The 20,847-nt window shown below is 53.4% G+C and overlaps 7 protein-coding genes and 1 gene segment (V, D, J or C); 4 read left to right on the top strand and 4 right to left on the bottom strand.

Annotated features, from left to right (window-relative positions):
* Positions 1-1,142: 1,142 nt before the first annotated feature.
* Positions 1,143-1,697, bottom strand: LOC128769679 (T cell receptor alpha variable 3-like). The segment is given in 2 exon segments: positions 1,143-1,555; positions 1,634-1,697. Coding segments are annotated over 2 exon segments (387 nt in total).
* A 129-nt stretch (positions 1,698-1,826) lies between these two features.
* On the top strand, positions 1,827-4,897 carry LOC128769677 (armadillo repeat-containing protein 1-like). Its single transcript, XM_053883596.1, has 7 exons — positions 1,827-2,193; positions 2,492-2,664; positions 2,757-2,848; positions 2,912-3,101; positions 3,972-4,088; positions 4,222-4,296; positions 4,373-4,897. Exons 2-7 carry the CDS (start codon positions 2,503-2,505, stop codon positions 4,565-4,567), a joined length of 831 nt encoding a protein of 276 aa, XP_053739571.1. The 5' UTR covers positions 1,827-2,193; positions 2,492-2,502; the 3' UTR covers positions 4,568-4,897.
* A 9-nt stretch (positions 4,898-4,906) lies between these two features.
* On the top strand, positions 4,907-5,929 carry dusp28 (dual specificity phosphatase 28). Its single transcript, XM_053883597.1, has 3 exons — positions 4,907-5,075; positions 5,396-5,749; positions 5,809-5,929. Exons 1-3 carry the CDS (start codon positions 4,992-4,994, stop codon positions 5,896-5,898), a joined length of 528 nt encoding a protein of 175 aa, XP_053739572.1. The 5' UTR covers positions 4,907-4,991; the 3' UTR covers positions 5,899-5,929.
* Positions 5,930-5,987: 58 nt separating this feature from the next.
* Positions 5,988-8,213, bottom strand: proca (protein C (inactivator of coagulation factors Va and VIIIa), a). Of its 2 annotated transcripts, none has more exons than XM_053883627.1 (9): positions 8,148-8,213; positions 7,988-8,071; positions 7,690-7,871; positions 7,597-7,621; positions 7,418-7,528; positions 7,017-7,157; positions 6,841-6,959; positions 6,663-6,780; positions 5,988-6,602 (listed from the first exon to the last, which is right to left on the bottom strand). In XM_053883627.1, the coding sequence occupies exons 1-9, from the start codon at positions 8,152-8,154 to the stop codon at positions 6,019-6,021; spliced, it is 1,371 nt and encodes a 456-aa protein (XP_053739602.1). In that variant the 5' UTR covers positions 8,155-8,213; the 3' UTR covers positions 5,988-6,018. The 2 variants fall into 2 exon arrangements, with proteins under 2 accessions (XP_053739602.1, XP_053739604.1); XM_053883629.1 differs by having other exon boundaries at positions 7,988-8,068; positions 8,148-8,200.
* LOC128769692 (otolin-1-like) lies at positions 8,111-11,455 on the top strand. 3 transcript variants are annotated; one of them, XM_053883625.1, is made up of 8 exons: positions 8,111-8,390; positions 8,565-8,678; positions 8,749-8,969; positions 9,062-9,115; positions 9,241-9,631; positions 9,693-9,773; positions 9,848-9,928; positions 9,997-11,455. In XM_053883625.1, exons 3-8 carry the CDS (start codon positions 8,850-8,852, stop codon positions 10,851-10,853), a joined length of 1,584 nt encoding a protein of 527 aa, XP_053739600.1. In that variant the 5' UTR covers positions 8,111-8,390; positions 8,565-8,678; positions 8,749-8,849; the 3' UTR covers positions 10,854-11,455. The 3 variants fall into 3 exon arrangements, with proteins under 3 accessions (XP_053739600.1, XP_053739599.1, XP_053739601.1); XM_053883624.1 differs by having other exon boundaries at positions 8,565-8,969; XM_053883626.1 differs by lacking the exons at positions 8,111-8,390; positions 8,565-8,678; positions 8,749-8,969 and having other exon boundaries at positions 9,085-9,115; positions 9,174-9,631.
* On the bottom strand, positions 10,937-14,967 carry mfn1a (mitofusin 1a). 8 transcript variants are annotated; one of them, XM_053883621.1, is made up of 17 exons: positions 14,797-14,962; positions 14,582-14,712; positions 14,402-14,508; positions 14,178-14,334; positions 13,990-14,114; positions 13,814-13,922; positions 13,643-13,750; positions 13,304-13,585; positions 13,124-13,245; positions 12,925-13,051; positions 12,755-12,853; positions 12,578-12,680; positions 12,303-12,511; positions 12,143-12,243; positions 11,879-12,076; positions 11,675-11,809; positions 10,937-11,605 (listed from the first exon to the last, which is right to left on the bottom strand). In XM_053883621.1, exons 2-17 carry the CDS (start codon positions 14,705-14,707, stop codon positions 11,539-11,541), a joined length of 2,175 nt encoding a protein of 724 aa, XP_053739596.1. In that variant the 5' UTR covers positions 14,708-14,712; positions 14,797-14,962; the 3' UTR covers positions 10,937-11,538. The 8 variants fall into 8 exon arrangements, 5 of the variants coding, with proteins under 5 accessions (XP_053739596.1, XP_053739594.1, XP_053739595.1 ...); XM_053883619.1 differs by having other exon boundaries at positions 14,402-14,531; positions 14,593-14,712; XM_053883622.1 differs by having other exon boundaries at positions 10,938-11,605; positions 13,304-13,371; positions 13,432-13,585; positions 14,402-14,531; positions 14,593-14,960.
* Positions 14,968-15,210: 243 nt separating this feature from the next.
* si:ch1073-184j22.1 (erythroferrone) lies at positions 15,211-17,532 on the top strand. 4 transcript variants are annotated; one of them, XR_008416344.1, is made up of 8 exons: positions 15,211-15,801; positions 16,096-16,197; positions 16,282-16,396; positions 16,566-16,693; positions 16,755-16,910; positions 16,993-17,074; positions 17,145-17,223; positions 17,299-17,446. XR_008416344.1 is itself a non-coding variant. In XM_053882457.1 (8 exons), exons 1-8 carry the CDS (start codon positions 15,559-15,561, stop codon positions 17,395-17,397), a joined length of 960 nt encoding a protein of 319 aa, XP_053738432.1. In that variant the 5' UTR covers positions 15,211-15,558; the 3' UTR covers positions 17,398-17,532. The 4 variants fall into 4 exon arrangements, 3 of the variants coding, with proteins under 3 accessions (XP_053738432.1, XP_053738433.1, XP_053738431.1); XM_053882457.1 differs by having other exon boundaries at positions 16,755-16,866; positions 17,299-17,532; XM_053882456.1 differs by having other exon boundaries at positions 15,212-15,801; positions 16,755-16,884; positions 17,299-17,532.
* Positions 17,490-20,729, bottom strand: LOC128769121 (cytochrome P450 7B1). Its single transcript, XM_053882450.1, has 6 exons — positions 20,483-20,729; positions 19,449-19,585; positions 18,703-19,293; positions 18,433-18,639; positions 18,143-18,321; positions 17,490-18,073 (listed from the first exon to the last, which is right to left on the bottom strand). The coding sequence occupies exons 1-6, from the start codon at positions 20,551-20,553 to the stop codon at positions 17,780-17,782; spliced, it is 1,479 nt and encodes a 492-aa protein (XP_053738425.1). The 5' UTR covers positions 20,554-20,729; the 3' UTR covers positions 17,490-17,779.
* Between the last annotated feature and the right edge of the window lie 118 nt (positions 20,730-20,847).

The raw sequence follows: 20,847 nt of genomic DNA, 5'->3' as shown, positions 1-20,847 counted from the left end.
TCTTCTCCATCACATGAAGTCAACTGTCGCCCTCTGGTTGCGGATGTGGATGGTGCAATCACTGTGGGCCTCAGAGCACAAGAAGTAGACAGCAGAGTCCGTCACTGCAGCAGACTCAATCTTCAGCTCCATCTGGTTCCTTCTGTCCTTCAGCTGAGATGAAAACCTGGAGACCAGAGAGGTTGCTGATCAAGGGGGGGAGAACTCTACCAGAATATCAGCAGGTGAGAGTCCAGAGACGTTGCAGACGAGAGTCACAGAGTCTCCTGCTCCTGTCCAGACCTGGTCCTACAGAGGAAGCAGTCGTCCCCAGCTGACACCTGAAGAGGTTAGTGAGTGTATCTCAACTGTCATCGTGAACACAAACATCACCAGCAACAACTTAAATTAATTCATCTTCAAACTGAAGCTTCAACACCGTACAACTTTTTATTTTCACTCAGGCTCCACAGTGTGTGATTGTAGAAGCTGATCCTCCTGAGAGCCTTCACTTCGCAGCAGTTCAGCAACACATACGGTTCCATCTCCATGGTCGCCCCCTAGTGGAGGAGAGAGAGAGGTTTTTGTACAGCTGAGTGTGTGTTTGTTGTCACTGTGGTCTCCAGAGCACAGAAGTAGACAGCAGAGTCCGACTCCTGCAGGTCCTGGATCTTCAGTGAAACTGAGGATGATGCTACATCCAGCTGAGCTGAAAACCTTCCTTCAGATGACTCTGTGCCATGTGTGTAGACCATCAGGATGAATGTGGGTCTGCTGGGCCGAACTTGTTTGTACCAGTGGAGATAGACAGTAGCAGACGAGGACTTGTACTGACAGGAGAGAGTTTGTGTGTCTCCTTCAGCTGCAGACACTTCTTTGTATGGTTGAAGCACCTCATCTTTTTGTGCTCTGGATCCTGGAGAAGATCAACACAGTCAGAGAAGAACCAGGACACACACACACACAGACACACACACTCACACACACCGAGACAGGCAGCAGCCAGCAGTACTGAGAAGAACACAGACGTCATGAGTGCAGTGTTGAGTCACTGAGCTCCAGAGAAGATGAAGACTCTCGTCTGCTTCGTCTTCATCATCAAGTTTCTAGATCTCCAGGTGGAGCCTGGTCACAGAGACGCTCCTCCTCTCCTCTGTCGCTGATCACACTATACACACAGTCATGTTTCTTTTCTTTCCATGTGTCGCCCCCTGATGGAGGAGTGAGAGAGAGGGAGGTTATTGTACAGCTGAGTGTGTGTTTGTTGTCACTGTGGGCTGCAGAGCACAGAAGTAGACAGCAGAGTCCGTCACTGCAGCAGACTCGATCTTCAGCTCCATCTGGCTTCCATCATCTTTCGCACCAGCAGCCAGGCCAGACACTGGAGCTTTAACTGTTCCACCATCCTGAAAGTAAGCTGTCAGGAGATCCAGTGATCCTCCAGGGTGCTGTCGGTACCAGGAGAGGAGTTCCACGGATGTAGCACGTGGAGAGATGGTGCAGGACAGAGTGACAGCTCTGCCTTCTTCATATGACTCTTGGACCATGGCTGGAGTCAGTCGTCCAACACAGACACCTGCAGGAGGAGAGGAGGTGAGGAGAACTGTCAGTGTCACATCTGAAGATCAGTGTGTCGACAGTCAGTGCCACTCACCTGATAGAAGGTCCAGAACTACAAACATGGAGCAGAACCACCTCAGCATGTTGACTGGCGGAGAACTTCCAGACAATCTGTGTGGACCTTCTCTCTGCTGGAGGTCAGCACCTCATCTTCTTCCATCTTCTCCATCACATGAAGTCAGCTGTCGCCCTCTGGTGGCGGGTGTGGATGGTGCAGGTAATTTTGCTGCAGCTGGGGGTCTCGTCTCACCGTGGACAGAAACAGACCGCAGAGTCCAGCTGTCGCTGGTTCTGGATGTTCACAGAAACCGATGATGGTCATGATGGAGGTGATGCATCCTCTGCGACTCCATCACCGCCCCCTCCTGCCGGGCTCGGTCAGGTGGTCCGTCACCAGGGACCATCCAATCACAGCGCCGCTTCTGTTAGTGCTGGTGTTGTACTACTAGCTCCAAGACTCACCCCGGAAGTGTCAGCGTCTCCATCGGTTGAGCCACCATCAGTGAAGACTGCGGCTCTCCATCACCCACCATGTCCGGACCTGGCTCCAGGTTGGCGGTGGAGTTTGACTCCTGGAGCTGCAGACAGTGAGAGGTACACATTAGCATTAGCTGCGGGAGGGGCGTTAGCGTTAGCCCTCTTGGACGGTTGTTGTGCTCGGTTCCGTTTCCCCCTGTAGCGTTCGATATTAAGGTGCGATTGTCTCGTAATGTGAGCAGGAACAACAGTGACACGAGAGTGTTACAGAAATGGCATTTATGAATTAATGAATATTGATGACGAAAATGAAATTGGCGATTGAAGAACAAGAAAACGTGCTACAACTGTGTGGAAGCAATAGTTGTGGTGAACTCCAGCTTTGATGGACTGAGGTTGTGAGTTCTTATTTCAGAAGCTGTAGCCATGAGCGAGGACCAGGATGCCCTGGCTGTGGTCACCCAGCTGAAGGACTTGTCTGCTGACCCGCTGAATCGGCGGGCCATCGTTCAGGACCAGGGCTGTCTGCCGGGTCTCATTCTGTTCCTGGACCATCCCAACCCTCAGGTGGTCTACACCGCCCTGCTGGTGAGCTGCTGACGTTGTTGGATGTGTGAGTTGTTGTCCGCCGTCGGACCCACTGGTGGTGGATATGGCGTGATGACTGGACCACTCTGCAGGCGCTGAGGCACCTGGCTGAGTGTCGGGTCAACCGGGACCAGCTGAAGACCGAGCTGGGAATGTTGTTGAGCCTACAGAACGTCGTACACAAGTGAGTGCACCTTCCATTCCCGAGGGCGGCTTCTGTGTGTGGCTGATGTTTCATGCTGTCCAGGTCCACTACTCCCGGGGAGACCAAGCTCCTGGCCTCACAGGTCCTGGAGCTTCTGCAGGCATCCGGCAATGAGGAGGCTGAACCAGCCGATGGGCCTGTGAGCAGCAGAAGGAGAGCCCGGTTCTTCTTGGGTTCCAGCAACAAAAGAGCCAAAACTGTGGTGCTGCACATCGACGGCCTGGACGACTTGGTGGGTGCTCTCCGGCATGAGTTCGGCTCGGTGCCACACCTGAACACATATGTCCTGCTGCTTCAGTTAGTGCCTTCAGACCACTGACCTGGACTTGGCTTTACTGCTACAAATGGTGGAAATTAGTTGGTGTATCTCCGTACGTCTACTCGTGAGAATGACAACCAAGAATCCAACAAGTTATATGCAAGAAATCTATTCCCTGACAGAGGAGTCTCATACATAAGCAGAATTCTTGGTCAGCAGCTACACCTGACTTAGCCTTAGTAGTAGTCCGGTGGAGTGACAAAAAGACTATCTGAGGTCCACGTGGGCTCTGTCCTCATCTTATTGGTCCTCAACTGTTGACGCCAGTTCCGGTCACTGGTTCCCTCGTAACCATGGCAACGATCACAAGGACCCAGGTGGCTCGACCAGCTCCACCCAGCCCTGGAGAAGATGGTACTTTCCAGCCTCCTCCGTCTGACCTTGTACCCGCCAACAAGTTCCGTGTCTGCTCAGGCCTCCAGTGTCTGCTTCACTCCCGCCATCTGTAACGTCTCTCTTTCTCACGCCCACTCAACCACACTCTCCTCACTCAGCATTCCTCCGTCTGTGAATAACTTCTTTACTAGTAGCACAAACAATTCCACACAACATTAATATTGTTTAATAAATGCACAATTCCCATTAGTGTGCTGGTGAAAGAACAACACCACAACAATCGCTGATGTTCAGCAGCAGTTCTGGAGTGATGCCAGTTCAGATTCTGTCTCGGTCAGCAACCACAAAAGTGCACTCTGGACAAGTGCAGAACTGACCCATCACTGTCCTTTGGTGCTGTGCTGAAGAGATGTTTTCTTGTGTTCTGACATGGCGTCGTCTCCGCAGAGTCGTAGGGGTCAGTGTGAGGAGGCGCTGCTGAAGATCCGTGGAGTCATCAGCTTTACCTTTCAGATGGCCGCGAAGAGGTGTGTGGTTCGGATCCGCGCCGACCTGAAGGCCGAGGTCAGTTCCCCGGTGATCCCGCCCCGGAGGGGCGAAGATGTCCCGCTGTTCTAAAACTGTCCCTTTTGGTTTTTCAGCCAAATAAATTTTGACTGACAGAGTTCCTAAAATCTGGAAGTGTTCTGGTCCGCAGGCTCTGGCCTCAGCCATCGCGGCCACGCAGGTGATGACCGCTCAACAGGTGCTGAAGACTGAGACCGGAGATGAAGTGAGTTCTTCTGAAGCTTCTGAAGCCCAGTAGAAATGTTCCGGAGATTTAACCTCATTCTGCTGGTCCTCTCCAGGTCCTGGTTCCCTTCGCTCTGGAAGGTTCTTCACCTGAGGTGGAGCAGAACATGAAGCTGCCCGACTACCTTCCAGAGGATGAAGACCCGAACCAGGATCCAGACCGGGCCGTCACTCACATGAGCAGTGGTCAGGGAGGGGCAAGCTGGATGGGTGCTGCTGCCAATTTCCTCTCTCAATCCTTCTACTGGTGACCCGCCGGGCCGCATGGGTCTTCTTCAAGTTGTGTTGTGATCCGGACCTGTGACCTGTTTATTTCTGGTTTCATGGTGTGTGCCTTTAATTTCAGATGTTCTCTTCGTCTCTCACGTGTCTCATCTCCTCCCTCGCGGTCTGGTCCTGCTGCAGCTGGTGCAAGTTTGGCTCTGCAGGTCAGACGGCCTCCACCAGGTCTCTACACTGATCCTCTCTGTGAGATGGAGGGCTTTCTCTTGTGGCCTGAGCCGCACACATTCCTCTTCTCGTATTTGAAGACCCCTTGGAGTCGCTGTTTGTGTCACAAAATAAATAAAAGCAAGTCAAAATGCGGCTCTTCTCGTCTCACTCAGTCTGAGGTTCTTTAGAGTGTGTGTCGTGAAGCTGCAGGACAGCTGTAACTGGGCTAAACTTAGAGGCGGCATGTGCTGGAGAAGAGCGTGGGGGTTGGAGTGGGGTGCAGCTCAAACAAACAAGAATGTTCTGAACTCAAGCGTCCAGTCTGAGGTGCGTTTCATGTCTTCACTGACCCTTTATTTAGCTTTATGTCTAGTTCCTGTTATGAGTTCACTGACCACAGTAACCATGCGATACATTCACTGACATCGGTAAGACAACAGTGAGCCTGCGTTGTTTACTGACTTAAGTAGCGATGTGATGCATTCACGGACGACAGTGACCGTGTGATCTGTTCATTGATCACAGTCGCCGTGCTTTGCGTTTACTGGCCGTGATGCGTTCACCGACCAATGAAGGCGTGTGATACATTCACTGACCACAGCTGTAACTGACACAGTGCCGCTCTGCTGTCCCCGTGGTGCCTTCAGGTGTTGGCGATGTTGCAGCTCTCTCAGGTGACGGACTCCCTCTTCATCAGTAATGGTCGCTCTGCCTGCAGTGTGCCGTTACTCCAGCAGGAGGCGGTGACGCTCTGCATCAACGTGACCAAGCAGCAACCTTTCCCATCATGGGACGTCAATAAAGTGCGAATCCCGGTCTCCGACGATCCGACTGAAGACCTACACCGATACCTGGACCAATGCGCCGACGCCATCCACCAGGAGGCGACTGTTGGCGGACGCACAGTCGTCTACTGTAAGAACGGACGGAGTCGCTCTGCGACTGTGTGTGTAGCGTATCTGATGAAGCACCAGAAGATGGCGCTGGCTGATGCGCTGCAGGCGAGTCGATGTGATCGCAGGTGACTGCGAATTCTAAATAAACAACACTGTGTTTATAGGTGGTGAAGACGGCACGTCATGTGGTCAGCCCAAACCAGGGCTTCCTGTCTCAGCTACAGAGGTACGAGCAGGAGCTGGAGGCCCGGTGACACCAAAGATAATGTGTGAGGTGGCGAGATGAAAATAAAGCGTCATGTGCTCTCTGGTGGCCACGACTGTAAAACGGAGACAGTAGAAGCAGTTTCTGTTGTTTATTCAGGGATTGAGACTCAGGCACTTGGCGCTTGGATACGATGTTCTCTGTCCCACTCGTCTTGCACTTGCTGAATCCACTGGTTGTAGTTGGACACCTTGGTGTAGATGCCGAACTTGTCCTCGTTCCCGCAGCCTTCGCCCCAGGACACCAGGCCCAGCAGGAACCAGGTGTCGCGGTAGAGCGTGACCATGGGCCCTCCGCTGTCGCCCTCGCAGGCATCCATCTTTGCTCCCAGGACCCCGGCACAGAGCACGTTGTTGGAAATGTTGTTGGACATTTGCTGCGCGCAGATGTCGTGGCCGACCAGCGGGACTCGGATGATGTTCAAGGCGGAGCTGTAGTGGTCGCTGTCCAGACTGTCCTTCCCCCAGCCGCTGACCACCGTGCTGGTGCCGTTCAGGTGCAGCACGCGCTCCGCCATCTCTCGTCCTGGCAGGCAGATGGGGACTATGTAGTCAGAGGCCGGCGCCGGCGACTCCAGGCGCAGCAGACCGATGTCGTTGTCCACGGTGCTGCTGACGTAGTCGGGGTGCTGGAAGAACTTGGTGACCTTCAGAAGCACCTCGGTGCCTTCATCCCGCTTGCGCTCGTAGTCTCCTGTGGACGCACAGAGATTTCAGTCGTTGGAACGGCTCTCGAGCCTGATGCAGATCTCACCGAGCCGAACTCTGAACCGCAGGTTATTCTCCAGGCAGTGCGCAGCGGTCAGCACCCAGCTCTCGTGGATCAGCACGCCGCCGCAGTGGAAGTTCCCCTTGGCGTTCAGCAGCAGCGCCTGCACACGCAGTACAGTCGGACAAAGGATGGAATGACAGTTTGGAGCAGAGACAGGTACCTGCCAGGGACTCTCCCCTTTCTTTCCCACTTCCCCCGCCACCATCCACGGCAGCAGCCCCTCCTTCGGCTGAGTGTACGACGTTCTCCCTACCAACAGTTGACCACAAGACCTGCGACCTGCGGAGTCAATGAGTGAGTGCTCTGGGTAGGACCCTGACTCGGCCTGGGCCTCACTTTTGGGGAGGCAGCGCCGAGCGTCGTCCTGTAGAAGGTAGTCATCCAGGCAGCTGCAGGTCCTGCGCTGCTTATCCTCGCTCTCATGGCACTCGTGGTCACAGCCGCCGTTGTCTAGCGAGCAGTTGGTGGCAGTTTGTGCTGAAGACAAGTCAACAGGCATGTAATTGCAAGTTTGTGGGTGCGGCTCAGGGTAAGAGCCGTGCAATGAGTCACTGCCATCATGTCAACTATATCTTCTGTGAGACAGGTCTGAAGGACCTTGTGCAATACACCAAATCTGGCATTTACGGAGCGTTGAGCAGCCAAGATGTTCAAGTCCAAACATTAGCTGAACTCTCTGTCAGGAAAAAGTGTTTCTGCCATACACCACCTGACCACCAGGGGGATCAGACACTCACGGTGGTCGCAGTACTTCCCCTCGTATCCAGGATTACAGCTGCAGGCGTAGTCCTGGTACTGGTCCACACACGACCCATGGACACACTTGTGGGTTTGACACTGGTTCCCATCTGAAAGCCATGATGTTGCTGGTTTAGTTAGATGACAGGTTGATGGTTGATCGGGGGTTACGGCTCACCTGTGTAGACTGTCCAGAACTCTAGCTGCAGGGAGAGAAACAGGAGTTCAGTCTGAAGCAGTAGGAGCGGTCAGAGGAAAGGGCTGGTCTCACCGTGGCCTCCCGAGTGTTGAAGATCTCGCGAGCTTCTTCAAAGTCGCACCTCTCCTCCCGACATTCCCGTTCCAGAGACGGCGGCTTCAGCTCCTCCAGGAATGAGTTGGCTCGACGAGAGCGCAGCAGCATGTGAGCAGCAGGGGGCGCTGTGAACACTGACATGCCAGTGACCACATGACCTGTGGACGGCCGACGTCACGAATTGAATTAGTGATGCCACGGCAGATGGCAGTGATGTCATGGACACAACGTTCCCCACGCGTCTCTGGAGTGTCGATGCCCGGACTGCACTCACCCGACCAGCCGACCAGTAGCACCGACCACAGAGTCAAGCTGAAGGACATGAACACAACAAGGCCGGACACGTCACTCAAACCTGCTGAGAGAAGAGTCAACCCGTTATGTCCGTGACCTTTGACCTTCCACCCTCTCAACGATAATAATGTCCTTTTTACTTTTCATCTTGACGAGAAAAATCACAGCTGCGACGACGAGGAGACACACGGTTAATGACTGACCCTTGTGTGTTTGCTGAGAGTCCACAGTACACACACACACACACACAGACACGCACCCCTCAATCATGCTCAGCAATACACACAAACACACCCACGCAGAGGCTCACTCAGACACACGTCCCACTGCTGGTGTCTGGTCTCGGGCAGGAGGATCTGCTAGAAACCGGGACATCCATTCAGGTCAGTGGTTCCTAGTCTTTGTGTGCAGACACTCAGCTCAGATGTCATGTGAGCTGCTCGGCCAAAGACACAATGGAGGCTCTAAGATTTCACTTGCCTCTGTATCAGGGTGCGGTCCTGGTCTGGACCGTCACCTGCACCATTATCAGCACCCCTTGTTTTCCTGTTTCACAGAGTGTTTGTGTCAAAATGGGTCGCAGACAGGTCGCCTGAGAGACCGGATCCAGTATCCGTCACGTTTTGTGAAGCCGAGTGAAAGTACCTGGAGAAAGCCAACTGCAGAATCAGGTGTTTTGGCAGAAACCTTGAGAGCACCAGACTCCCCACTGAACATGACTCTCACACATTATCACGCAAGGAGATGAGTCCTGGTGACCCGGAGATGCCAGGATCTCACCAGCCACCCCAGATGCTGGCACCCTGAGTCACTTTTGGAGTTCATCTGTCCGCCTTCCTGACATGGGACAGACACACCCTCATCCGTCCCTCCATCACCTATACCTGCAGGTAGAACTGCAGCTGACAGCCTTGTTGACCCCCTGCCTCGAGACCCCTGAGCAATGTACTGAAGAGGAGGAGGTGAGAGTAGAAAAAGAGTATGTTGTCTCAGAGACAATATACTCAAATCTACTCCTCCTCCTCATCTCTCCCGCCTCCCCCTCCTCCTGAAGGTCTATAAAGCTGCTGAGCAACTGGCCTCTTGGTTGTCAGCGAGCGTCGCAGCGGTGAGTTCAGACACTGTTGTTTGTATGATTTCATCTCACCTGACAAGCCTCTACACAGGAAGGTGTGAGAGTTTCTGGAACCACAGTTGGCTGCTGCTTCTGAAGTCTCTCATCATCTCCTCCAGATGTGGTTGTGCCTCCTCCTCCTCCTCCTCGGCTGCAGCTCCTGCTCCTCCATGCTTCTCCCTGAGACCAACACGTCCACCTTCGACCCCAACACCTTCTACAACCCACCACCGGGAGAAACACAACCCTCTTTGCCACTCTTGCGAGGCGCCCCCCGTCTGCCGCCAGATAACCTGTGGTCCCAACAAGGCAATGAGACGTCAGGGAGTCTCCGCATGATGCAGGACCCTGTGCCTGAGATGACACTCCTGCCTGACATGAGAATCTGTGACATGGTTCTGAACACACCAGAACCGGTGCCTCCAGACGAAGTCCCCTCCTTCTGCTCTTGCTCCCACTGCAAGGGGACTCCGGGCCCCCAGGGGGACAATGGGGCCCAGGGAGCAGAAGGCAAGAATACTTTTCACTGTTTTCACCTGTCCACGTTCTTTACATTCAGATCATTTGGCAGGTGAACGCGGGAATCCTGGGAGAAGAGGGCTGACAGGGTTTCAAGGTCGCAGGGGGAATAGAGGTCCTCTCGGGCTGAAAGGTGGTTTTTGTTTGTCACAAAACTCTCTCACAACAAAAAGGGGCCAGAAAATGACCAATTCTGTTGTGGTGCAGGTGAGAGGGGACACCTGGGGCAGCCCGGTCAGACTGGGAGCCCAGGATTTACAGGTCCAAAGGGTGAACGTGGATTCAAAGGTGCTGCATATCTGAGCTTTGGCGACGACCTCACACTACGTGACATCACACATGACATCATCTTTCAGGTGATGGAGGAGGCCGCGGGGATCCCGGCTCTCTGGGTGTTGATGGTTTCCCGGGAGAAACTGGATCCTGTCCAGCTTCATGCACCATTGTCTTTGGCCCACCAGGTCAACAGGGATCGACTGGACCCGCTGGGGCACAAGGCCTCCCAGGTGTGCACGGTCATGTGGGTCTTCACGGTCCTAAAGGGGACAAAGGGGAACTTGGCAGGCCCGGTTACCCAGGACAGCCTGGTCCTCCCGGCAGAGATGGGGAGGGGGGTATGCGCAACTGCACCGATGGGATCATTGGGAATAAAGGGCCACCAGGACCAAATGGTGAAAGGGGGGAAAGAGGTGACACTGGTACAACTGGGGTGCAAGGACAAATGGGGTTGAAGGGAGAGCCCGGTGACATGGGCTTCATGGGTCCTCCCGGTCCCTGCTCTTCTGCCATCCAATCTGCCTTCTCTGCATCCATCAAAAGGTCTTTCCCCACAGCAGACCAGCCTGTCGCTTTCCCACACGTGCTGAGCAACCAGCAGGAGCACTTCAACCCCCAAGTGGGAATCTACACCGCCCCAGTCAATGGGACCTATATTTTCTCATTCCACCTGACCACTGCCTACAGGATCCTGAAGGTGAGACTGTTCCTCAACAGTGTACCAGCATTTAAGACGACAGGAGGGAGCAACTTCGCCACCACAAGCATGACGGTGGTACTGCATCTGAAGGCGTCCGACCAGGTGTGGCTGCAGGTAAAGAGCAACTTGACCAATGGACTGTATACCAACAGTGAGAGCAGCAGCACCTTCACTGGGTATCTGCTGCACCCGGAGTCTTGCGTGCTACCAGGCTCTCCTGCCCCGACATCTCTCTAGAGAACCTTCTTTCTACAATAAGGTCCCGTGAAGTTCCAGCTGCAGGTCAGGAAGTGGTCTTTATCAGTCATATCAGACACATGCTCTTCGAATAAGAGGTAATATATTTATGATCCAACATGTTATAAACTTTATGAGATAGTAGCTGTCGTTTCACATTAATACAACAGATCACTGTCCTTTTAGCGCCACAAAGTCAGATTCACAATTGTTTTGTGAGTTGCCAGTCTGAGGAGGTCAGTGTGAGTGGAAGAAAAGAGAAATGAAAGGACAGCGCCTTATAGAAGATGGCCACCACTGTTGTTGTTCATTCTTGATCATTGTTCCTAGCTTCCTCTGCTACTCTAGTTTCATTCCATATCTAAGGTTAACTAGAGGCATTCAACTGCGACCCCAGCACCCTCAGGCTGTTAGGAGTCTCTCTGTCTGTTTGGAGTAGTTTGGATTTGGCCCAAAACCTCTGCATGTGCAAGTACTGAGACACAGGAAGCCCCGGGTCAAGGTTGAAATGGATAATAAAGTTGAAGCTAAAACAGTTTCATTGACTTCTGTCGAATGTGACAAAAACAAATTCACAAGTTGGTTGTCTGAACAATAAAAGACACGTCTACTGAGCAGCTGGAGTAATTGTGTGTGTCCTGCACGGGTCGCTTTGTCCACCACCATCTTGAAATGAGTGTTGTTTTCAGTCGTCCTGCAGGTACTGGACAGAAAAGGACTCCAGGCATGTGTCCAGACCCGTTGCTCGGTTCCTGTGTGGACACACGGAGCAGAGGGTCAGGAGACCATCTCAGCATTTGGATCTCTCTGAGGCCTCTGACCTGAGGGTTTTGGACCTGCACTGTATGCTCTCCAGGTTCTGGATCTTGTTCCCCAAGTGACGGATGTCCTCCTCCAACTCCGCTGCGCTGAGACTCACATGCTGACAGAGGCGAGCGAAGCTGGAGGTCAGTTCCCTGCGGACAAACAGTTCTTCTGGTGTCTGCAGCGGGTGTCTGCTGATCAGGAAGTTGGCGGGGTCTTACTGGTGCACCTGCTGGCTGCAGGTGGAGCTGGTCAAGTGAACAGCTTCCTTCAGCCTGCAGGTAGCATGCTCCACAAACTGCTGCTTCAGTGCACGCTCCTGACTACGGTGGGTCCATGTGAACCGCTCGTACAGGTACAGGGTTCCATACAGAGATAGAGTCAGGGCCACAAGACGCCAGCCCACTGTGTGCCAGACCTGTGAAGATAGGACTCACATGAGACTCACCTGATGCCACCTCCTGGAATGAGTGAAAACACAAAGCACTCTTCCGACCATCAGGACCGCCACAGAAGCTCTGGAAGTGAGGGACACCACACCTTTTACTATGGAGACCATCACTTCGTCGTTCATTAGGGCGTCCACCTGAAGAGAGTCGACATGTTGACCCTGCTCACTTGCAAGCGCCACTACTGCAGCTTCACCTGCTGGACTCCGCCCTCTTGGTGAGCATTTAAAGCCCCAATAAACCGCGAGGCGAGAGAAGCCCATCCAAGAGAGAACCGGAAGTCCAGGTCCTCCTTGAAGTTGGAGCACAGTGAAGCAACATCCACTTGGCAGGTCAGTCTGCGGGTCGATGTGCAGGCGGGGAGGACATTCTGGAGGTCTGGAGAGAGCAGGGGCCGGACGCTGTCTGTGGACACACACACACACTGAGAGAGACCAAAGCTTCACCTAGACCAAGGACTGTCTCAGCTACCAGTCATGTGATTGTGAAGGTTCTGCAAGTCTTTCTGGACTCTGGTCGAGCAGCGGTGGGAGACACTGGTGACCAGCGAATCCTCCACATGCCGCAGCAACTTCTGAGACGACATAATTGAGAGAGAGTCTTTTGAGTCAGCACCAGCATCTCGCGCCTGCACGCATCCCAACCCACCATCTTGTAGACCGCCAGAGATTCTGGACTGAAGTCAGCTTGGAATTCCTCCACCACTACTGGAAGCGATCGGATCTGATCCGACATTACTGTGGCGACCTGCCAGGACAAGATTGAACCTTCAACAAGAAAACCCAAGACACTGTCACACCCCTGCGAAAGAAACTCACAGACACGCTGACAGCCTCCCTCATGGCGAACATCTTCTCCTCAACATTTTTCCTGAGGAGCACAATCTCGGCGAGGATAAAGTTCCGACGGTCCTGGCGCTCCTCACGCTCCTCCAGGAGACGAACCCTGCACAGGGGGGTGGAGCTCAGAGTCAGTCCATGTCGACATACCTGCCTTTACATTGTGGCGCTGGCTCACTTCCTGTCGGCAGCTGCGACATTGATGCTGTCCATCGCAGCTCTGATGTTCCGGACGATGTTTCCAGCGCTGATCGTGTGATGCTGGAACTTTGTCATCACAGCGGACCGAGACAGGAAGTCCTTCATCCACAAGGTCAGAGGTCAGGACAGAATACAAATCTCAATCCTCAAACCGTACCTGCAGAGTTCTCTCGAACCGCCCGAACTCCTCCAGTCTCTCAAGGAAGCTTTCATCAGGAGCACCTCCTGCAGGTGATGACAACAAGGTGAGTGAAACCTCTACTTCAACAGACTTCCCCTGTCTACCTGTCTCCGCTGCCGCATGAGACGGCATCACCCTGGAACTCAGGACCTCTTTTGCCGAGACGAAAAAGATCCGGTCCACGGCCTGGTCCTGCCTGGCCACCTTCAGTTCGTCGACCAGGAAGTGGACACAACGGTCCAAGTGCTGCTTCCTCACCTGGGAAGCATGACACATCATCATCTTCTTGTGTGTCCTACATACTGACGGTCTCACCTCCTGGACTGAGTCCGGTTCTGTCACTGAGGCATCCCAGCGGTTGTGGACGATGAAGATGTTGGGTTTGGAAATCCTCTGTCCAACTTTGTGGAAGAAAAGCTTCTCCTGTGCAAGATTAGCAAATATGAGACCCAGAGACTCTGCTGCACTAGACAAAGCTAACCTCACCGTGTTCATCAGCGTCGACTCAGCGTTTCCCACCAGCACAAAGACATCTGCATCCAGACAGAACTCATCGATCCAGTAGTCCAGCTCCTGAGTGACATCAGTGCCGGGGCTGGGCAAAAAGTTCTCATGTCAGCAGGACTATCACATAACCCTCACCCCTTCTGTCCGTCACTCACCTGTCCATCAGAACCAGATCCTCTCTGAGAAGAGCGCAGCGACTTTTGGGCCAAAAAACCTCGACAAGACTTCTGGAGTCCAAAGATGACCTTCTGTGGAGCGCGTGGGCCAGCTGGTGGACCGTCTGGAGAGCAAAGTCATCTTCATCATCAGGCCCCTTCATCAGCTACATCTTCATCACCCTCACGTGGATGCTCCTCTCCGAGGTCTCCGTGGTCAGGTACGGCTCCTCTCTGTCAGTGCCTTGGATCCTGAGGAAGCAGTTGGTGGTGTGTCCAATGCCTGTGGGCAGAACTCGCTCCCTCAGCAGGGCGTTGATGACGGTGCTCTTCCCGTTGCTGGTCCTGCGGTGATGGTGAGGATTTTCACACAAGACTGCAGCACAAGAAAGTCAGCGCGTGTGCTGCTCACCTGCCGAAGAAGGCCACTTTCATGTGTCTCCGGACCAAAACCTCTCTGATTGTGCTGAGCTTGGTCGCCCAGATCTGAAGGTCCGCTCTCTGCTCTCGCAGCAGCGCCTGATCCAAGTCGGGCCCCAACTCTGACATCACATGTTTGGTCAGGTGTGTGTGTGTGTGTGTGAGTGAATACCTGAGACACACCAGCCATGAGAGTAGAACCATCTTTCACAAGGTCCAGCAGCTGATCAAAGATGGAGGTGATCAGACGCTTTGCAACAACAAAGCGATGCAGCGGGGACTCGTGCTCCGCGTCCATGACCCCTGGCACAAACACACACAGACGCACAAACCGCACACATGAACGCAACAAGTGGCACTACAGAGTGACAAACAGGTGAGTCTCACCGAGCTCTTGGGGTCAGAGGTCACGCTGGAATCTGGAGGGTCGATGTTGTCTGATCTTGTATCATCGAGACACACTGTCGGTCTGGAGCTGAGCTGTGTGTGTGTGTGATCCTCTTAGAGGGACTTAGGCTGGCTCACCTGCTCTCCCTGTCTCTCCTCCTCCCCCTCCCCCAGGCACTGTCCGAGCGGCGAGCTGACCTCAGGCGACCTAGGAGACCTCATAAGTGACAGTTGTTTCATCATCACCAAGTGGTGGCTGATGTCATACATGATGTAACTGCTAATGATGTTACAACTTCACATGAATTTGGACTATCAGTGACAGTCAGATTCACAGGGAACACCCCTGCTTATCTGTGTGTCAGTGTGAGTGTGTGTGTGTGTGCTGGAGAGAGAAGTGAAAGACGACTGATGGGACATCCGATAAGCCGGAGACAGACGCCACCACAGAGACGTGCAGGGAAGGACTGAAGAGTGACAGTTCAGATCTCTGAAAGATGAGGGGGCGGAGGCGAGGGGCTACCAGAAGATAAGAGGAGACTCGGCGCACTTCGGCTGGGAGTACCACAGTCGGCTGCTGTGAAGAACGTCCGTGTTGTTGGAGAGACAGAGCTCAGCATTGGAAAAAGAGGAGGGGGAGGAGGAGGAGGAAAAGTTTCACACACTGACTCTCTGTTCATGTCTGGAAGAGTCACCAAAACCTCAGAGTGAAGTTTGAGGCAGCAGCAGGAGGAGACGACAAGGAAAAAGTCTCAGGATGGAATGTCCTTGAAGACAGAGGCACCGCTGACTAGACCCACACTGAGATCCAGGTCCTACGTGCTGGTCATGCTTGCCTTCAAACGGAGGTCATCTGGAGGGGCCGGTGAGAGCCAGCTCCTGGGACAACTGGTGATGATGATGATGATGGTGGTGACGATGGTAGCAGCAGACATTGAAGGTCTTGATGGTGAGGAGAGTCTGGAGATCCTGGAGGACGACGAGGCTGATGGAGCAGAGAATGGGGTAACAAGACATCTGTGTCATCATGGTGACCATAGTGTGTGACACGTTGTCATGGTGATGAGATTGCGTGTGTGAAACGTGTAGCCGTGGTAATGAGTGACACATCAGTGTTGTCGTGATGAGGGAGTGTGTGATGACAATGAAAAAAAGGTCAGAGTAAAGATGACTGGATGAAGATGACTGTGATGATAAAGTGGACCGTGATGAGCAACAGATTTTATCTTCAGATCAAGAATGTCCTCACATGTGACTGTTCTTCTGTCAAGTGTGTGACTACGGCTCTGGTCCCTGCAGGAGTCCTTGGACATGTCACCTCTGCACTCCTGGCTGATCTTCAGGAGGAACTCCAACAAAGGAGACAACCGGAAAACCAAGGGAACCAAGAGGTCATCTAAGGTCAGTAGAGGGTCCAGAGCAGGTCAACACCGGAGCCGTTGCTCCTGAGGACAGACACACTGTGACCAAAACCTCTCCTTCCAGCATGGACTCCCTGGACCTCCAGGCCCGCCAGGGCCTCAGGGGCCCCCTGGGCTCCCGGCATCGCCCCAGTGGCCGAAGCAAGAGCTGGTGGAGGAGCTGCGACAGAAATTGCAAGGTGACCAATAGGTCTTCATCAGAACCTGAGTTCTGTTTTGGCTGGGTCACATGGGCACTTTCCTAATGTCCAGCCACGACATGTCCTCCCTGTTGAGGATGGAAAAGTCATGACATCATGTGCGTCTGTAGCTGTCAGGCTTCATTCTGTCACTCACTGTCCCGCGCAGGCCGATGGACAGGTGCGTGTCTGCAGTGCGACCGAGCTCCCCGTATCGCCGCCTCCTTCCACAGTCGCCTCCCTCACCCCGTCGCCGTCCCTCGCCGTAGCCTGCTGGAGCTGCAGACCTTCAGTCAGGTGGCCACACACGCTCTCCCGTCAGAACCGCATCCTCTAACCCGACCGTTGACCCTGGCAGGCGGGGCCCGTCCAGAACCGACTCCAGAGAGGAGGGAGCTTCAACATCAGCACAGGACGATATTCGGCGCCCGTGTCTGGATTCTACCAGGTCACCGCCAGTTTGCTGATAGGTGAGCCAGCGAGTCCAGGTGAGACAGATGGAGTCAGTCGAGTGGTCAGTAGGTCCATCAGATGCACTCTCCATCCTGCAGGACCATTTGTGAAAGACTGACTACCTGCTTGTTTGTGTGTGTCAGAGTCTGGTGAAAGACAGCAGCACCGTCTCAGAGACAGTGTCAGGGCATCAGTTTGCATCGAGTCTCTCTGCCAGAGGAATCTGTGAGTCATTGTCTTTATCTTCACCATCTTATTCTTCGGTATCACCATGACGTTGTGTGTGTGTGTGTAGCTCAGTACAGTCGATGATGGGCGTGGCAGTCTCAGGGGGAACGTTCAGCATGTTACTGACGGGGGCGCTCTACCTGCAGGTCAGACCAGGTCCTCTCAGAAGACATGACCCGACTTGGTAGTAACATTCTCTGGTGTGTGTGTGTGTGTGTTAGGCTGGAGAGTACGTGTCTGTATTTGTCGACAATGGCACCGGCTCATCTATCAGCGTCCTCGCAGACTCCTCCTTCTCTGGAATTCTCCTCGGAGTCTGAGACTTCGGGGCTACTCGACATCATGGCATCACATCGGTGTTGCGCTGACAGGGCTGCAGCGAGTACCCAGAGTAAAGGGATATTTATTCAGGTTTGTTGTTTTATTAAAAAGCCAATAAAGAAACATACATCAGTTCGAAATGAGCTGAGTGTCACTCTGTTATTGGACGGCGTTCGTGTCTTTGGCTCATGACCAGCAGGGGTCACTATAGTCATGGTGTCAGCACAGTCCTTGTGACATGGAACTTAAGAGTGCAACAGCAAGACTAGATTAGACTTAGACATAAAAGTTTAAAAGGCACAAAAGTAGGTGAAATCTTCTGGCTGGATTAGAGGAATGTACATAGAAAAGACATGTAAACGGAACAGTCCTAGCAGAGGTTTATGGTCGGCACCTTAATCTGAATCTGAAGTCAACATTGGGCTGCAGGACCCCGATTCCGGCCCGCTGAGGATCAGGGTAAGGGTGCGGGCAACCCGGTTGCTCGGGCGTCAGATCGAAGTAAAGCAACAGCAGAGCGACAAACTGTTTGATCTCATTGACAGCAAAGTGGCGGCCTGGGCACTTGGAGGCCCCCGAGCCGAAAGGCATCAGGAAGTATTTGAGCTTCTGTCCGTCCTTGTGGAAGACTGGCTTCTGTCCTTCGACCTCCAGGAACCGATCATACCGGAATGCCTGGGGGGGTTCAGAACCAAAGATTAAAGTCTACCACAAAACCCAAACTGAAAGGATCTCTGGTCGTACCTCCGGGTCCTCGTAAATGTTGGGGTCCATGTGCAGGCTCGGAGGGTAGAGGGCGATCACGTCCCCCTTACGAACGTTGATGGAGCGCTGAGAAGACACCTGAAGAGTCAGGTCCTCCATGACCAGCCGGATGTTCATGGAAGCCGACACCAGCCGGAGACTCTCTCTGATGGAGCTGTCTGTGGAGCAAGACCAGCAAAACAGGGTCCACCGTCAACAGGGATGTCGAGCCGGACCGCAACGCTTCTGCTCAAAGATGTTTAAATTACATACAATTATTAATGACATACCCAGTAGGAGCATCTGGTCCAGTTGGTCACGGGTTAACGCCACGTCCATGTCGTGGTGGAACTGGATCCCGCTGCGCTCCAGAACTTGCTGGACCTCCTGCCGAACCATCGCCAGGGCCTCGGGGTGTGTCAGCAGGTGAAACACAGTCCAGAAGGTAGCTGGAGTCGTGTTGGCAACCGAGGCCCACAGGATAGTGAAGTGATGAGCTGAGGGAATGAGACAGAGGGAGTGAGATCACACAACACAATCGCACACAGACACACACACACCTGCTTTGTCAACGTCCGTGAGCCTCTCAAACTGGTCCAAGACTTCCCTTCGATATTGGATGAACTTGGATGTGTTCTGCCAGCTGTGGACTCGGTTGGGCAGGAACCAGCGCAGAAGTCGGTCCCGGGTCCACTTGGTCCGGCCCAGCAGACAGAGGGGGACGCGGGCGGCGAGCAACGGGAACATGGCGTCAAAGCGGACGAAGTCTCGCCGCAGCTCTTCCATGCCTTCATGGCGGCCGTTGGCAGCGCTGCGGCCGTAGATGGTGAGGACCGTGGCCTCGAACATCACAGAGTAGCAGAAGTCGTACAACCCCGACGACGTCCAGCCGGCGAGGTTCAGGTGGTCCAAGCGAAAGACTAGCATGAGGTTTCCAATCATGCTGTCTGTCAGATTGCCCAGGTGGTCTCCCTGCAGAAGCTGGAAGGAGCGGTGGACCTTCTCATCCAGGCCAGGGAACAAGGCCACAGGCCTGTAGCCAAAGATAGCAGGCGCAGTCTTGCTGGAGAACTCGTGGAAATCCAGCTGGCGTCCCTGTTTAATGACTCTCGGGTAGAGAAGGGGGTCCATGATGAAGGTCATGTAGCGACCTGCTCGAGAAAACGCCACAGTCACAGCATGGAGCAACAATAACCCCGCTAACTTGTGAAGACATTCGCTAACTCCTATTAACACAATGATGCCAATACAAGCTAACTGGCAAAAAGTAGAGCAGAGGCGGTCGCGCCAGAGTACAGGTTCTCACCAGCGATGTGAACAGTGAAAATATCTCCCAACTTTTTCCTATGGTCCTCGAGGAATTGGCGTGCATCCTTCCCAAACTCCAGAGCTTTTCCCACATGTGGGATCCAGCCGTTGACCAGTGGTGGCTCTCCATGGCGTCTGTAGGACAGAACAGACTCCAGGAAAGCAGCTCGACTACATGGTGACTTCAGTAAATTCACAAGAACTTTCCCGATGAGCATGAGGATCACACGAGCAAATCGGAACCCAGTTTCAGTTCATCTCTCCAGGGACTTCCCATAAAAGGTAGGGGGTCTGCTCATCTGTCAGAGAGTGCTGAAGCACACAAGAAACTGGAACTTTTGCACGTTCTACAGAACGCCAGGAGGTTGCCATGGGTGTGACCCAGGACCAGATGGAGAGATCAAATCTCCTCATTGACTCAGTGTTGAAGGCGCTGAGCCAATGAAATTAGTGATGCAGAATCAGAACGGGCTGCTCTGGTCCAGAACTTCGTCTGACCCACAGGTAAGTTTGGTTTCGAACTCGCGCTTGAATGTTTGGTTTCGAAGTCCAGCGTCTTTTCAAAACTTGATCTAACCCCGGTGAGAATTCACAAGTTTTGGTCCGGTTCTGATTTGTCGCTATATGTGCATGTAACTGAAATGTCCCGACACTTCGCGTCGATCAGAGCAACGCGGCCAGTCTGCAGTTAGATATTGTCTTTTTGGCTCGGGCTCGAAACCGCTGGATTTCAGACTTCACCTGGAGCGGATCTGTGCAGAACGCGCCGATCAAAATGGAAATTGTGAAAACAAAGACCCCCAACTGCACCGGAGTTTCATGTCTCATGTTCCACTCGAATAGTGAAAGTTGGCCGCACCTTTGGACTGGAACACATCAGCCGCATTGAGCAACATTAGGAAGTTCGACGGGGAGAAAAAGAACTCCAGCTGGATACGAACCGCCTGGGAGGCGACAAGGAAGCCGAACGCGCTGTTGAGATGCATGCACTTCTCAACACTTCGGTTCGGATGTGTTCGGACCGGGACTCACCTCTTCCTGGAGCGCAGGACGCCGAACAGCAGCGCAAGCAGCGCCAGCAGCAGCGCCAGCATCGGGGACATGGTCCAACTCGGTCCCAACTACTCACCCGCAAGTTGCTCCAGGACACACGACCGCTGCTTCCGGCCAGGACTTTCGCAATAAAGCGGAAATCACTCAAAGTTTGTTCACCTTTTGTGTAGCTGAAGAACATAAGGACGCTGGGGTTTGCGTCTTTTAAGCGGTTAAATTAGCTTTTGCGTTCCCTGCAGCTGGTCTGGTTATCATATGTATTTAGCCACTTGAGTCATCAAACCAGCAATGTGTGACCCCCCCATACAGAAACTATCATTTCCAGATCAAACACTGTGACTAAG

Source organism: Synchiropus splendidus, chromosome 13, assembly GCF_027744825.2.
Source record: "Synchiropus splendidus isolate RoL2022-P1 chromosome 13, RoL_Sspl_1.0, whole genome shotgun sequence".
NCBI classification, from domain to species: Eukaryota; Metazoa; Chordata; class Actinopteri; order Syngnathiformes; family Callionymidae; genus Synchiropus; species Synchiropus splendidus.
The sequence above is the reverse complement of the archived record's forward strand: the minus strand, read 5'-3'. Positions and strand labels throughout refer to the sequence as shown.

Excerpts from the sequence above, each read along its gene's own strand:
- si:ch1073-184j22.1 (XM_053882456.1), top strand. The coding sequence starts at position 15,559 with ATGTCCTTGAAGACAGAGGCACCGCTGACTAGACCCACACTGAGATCC. Across the intron at positions 15,802-16,095 it reads CTGATGGAGCAGAGAATGGG|GAGTCCTTGGACATGTCACC; the intron begins GTAACAAGACAT and ends TGGTCCCTGCAG. Across the intron at positions 16,198-16,281 it reads GAACCAAGAGGTCATCTAAG|CATGGACTCCCTGGACCTCC; the intron begins GTCAGTAGAGGG and ends CTCTCCTTCCAG.
- mfn1a (XM_053883619.1), bottom strand. The coding sequence starts at position 14,707 with ATGGACGCGGAGCACGAGTCCCCGCTGCATCGCTTTGTTGTTGCAAAG. Across the intron at positions 13,246-13,303 it reads GGTTCGAGAGAACTCTGCAG|GACTTCCTGTCTCGGTCCGC; the intron begins GTACGGTTTGAG and ends TTGTGGATGAAG. Across the intron at positions 12,244-12,302 it reads AAGAGGGCGGAGTCCAGCAG|GTGGACGCCCTAATGAACGA; the intron begins GTGAAGCTGCAG and ends GACTCTCTTCAG.
- LOC128769677 (XM_053883596.1), top strand. The coding sequence starts at position 2,503 with ATGAGCGAGGACCAGGATGCCCTGGCTGTGGTCACCCAGCTGAAGGAC. Across the intron at positions 2,665-2,756 it reads TGGTCTACACCGCCCTGCTG|GCGCTGAGGCACCTGGCTGA; the intron begins GTGAGCTGCTGA and ends ACCACTCTGCAG. Across the intron at positions 4,089-4,221 it reads GCGCCGACCTGAAGGCCGAG|GCTCTGGCCTCAGCCATCGC; the intron begins GTCAGTTCCCCG and ends TCTGGTCCGCAG.
- LOC128769692 (XM_053883625.1), top strand. The coding sequence starts at position 8,850 with ATGGGACAGACACACCCTCATCCGTCCCTCCATCACCTATACCTGCAG. Across the intron at positions 8,970-9,061 it reads AATGTACTGAAGAGGAGGAG|GTCTATAAAGCTGCTGAGCA; the intron begins GTGAGAGTAGAA and ends CTCCTCCTGAAG. Across the intron at positions 9,116-9,240 it reads TGTCAGCGAGCGTCGCAGCG|ATGTGGTTGTGCCTCCTCCT; the intron begins GTGAGTTCAGAC and ends CATCTCCTCCAG.
- proca (XM_053883627.1), bottom strand. Across the intron at positions 6,781-6,840 it reads AAGGGGAGAGTCCCTGGCAG|GCGCTGCTGCTGAACGCCAA; the intron begins GTACCTGTCTCT and ends CTGCGTGTGCAG. Across the intron at positions 6,603-6,662 it reads GCGGTTCAGAGTTCGGCTCG|GAGACTACGAGCGCAAGCGG; the intron begins GTGAGATCTGCA and ends GTGCGTCCACAG.
- LOC128769121 (XM_053882450.1), bottom strand. The coding sequence starts at position 20,553 with ATGTCCCCGATGCTGGCGCTGCTGCTGGCGCTGCTTGCGCTGCTGTTC. Across the intron at positions 19,294-19,448 it reads TTTCACTGTTCACATCGCTG|GTCGCTACATGACCTTCATC; the intron begins GTGAGAACCTGT and ends TTTCTCGAGCAG. Across the intron at positions 18,640-18,702 it reads CACGGACGTTGACAAAGCAG|CTCATCACTTCACTATCCTG; the intron begins GTGTGTGTGTGT and ends TCATTCCCTCAG.
- dusp28 (XM_053883597.1), top strand. The coding sequence starts at position 4,992 with ATGTGCTGGAGAAGAGCGTGGGGGTTGGAGTGGGGTGCAGCTCAAACA. Across the intron at positions 5,076-5,395 it reads ACTCAAGCGTCCAGTCTGAG|GTGTTGGCGATGTTGCAGCT; the intron begins GTGCGTTTCATG and ends TGGTGCCTTCAG. Across the intron at positions 5,750-5,808 it reads CGCTGGCTGATGCGCTGCAG|GTGGTGAAGACGGCACGTCA; the intron begins GCGAGTCGATGT and ends CTGTGTTTATAG.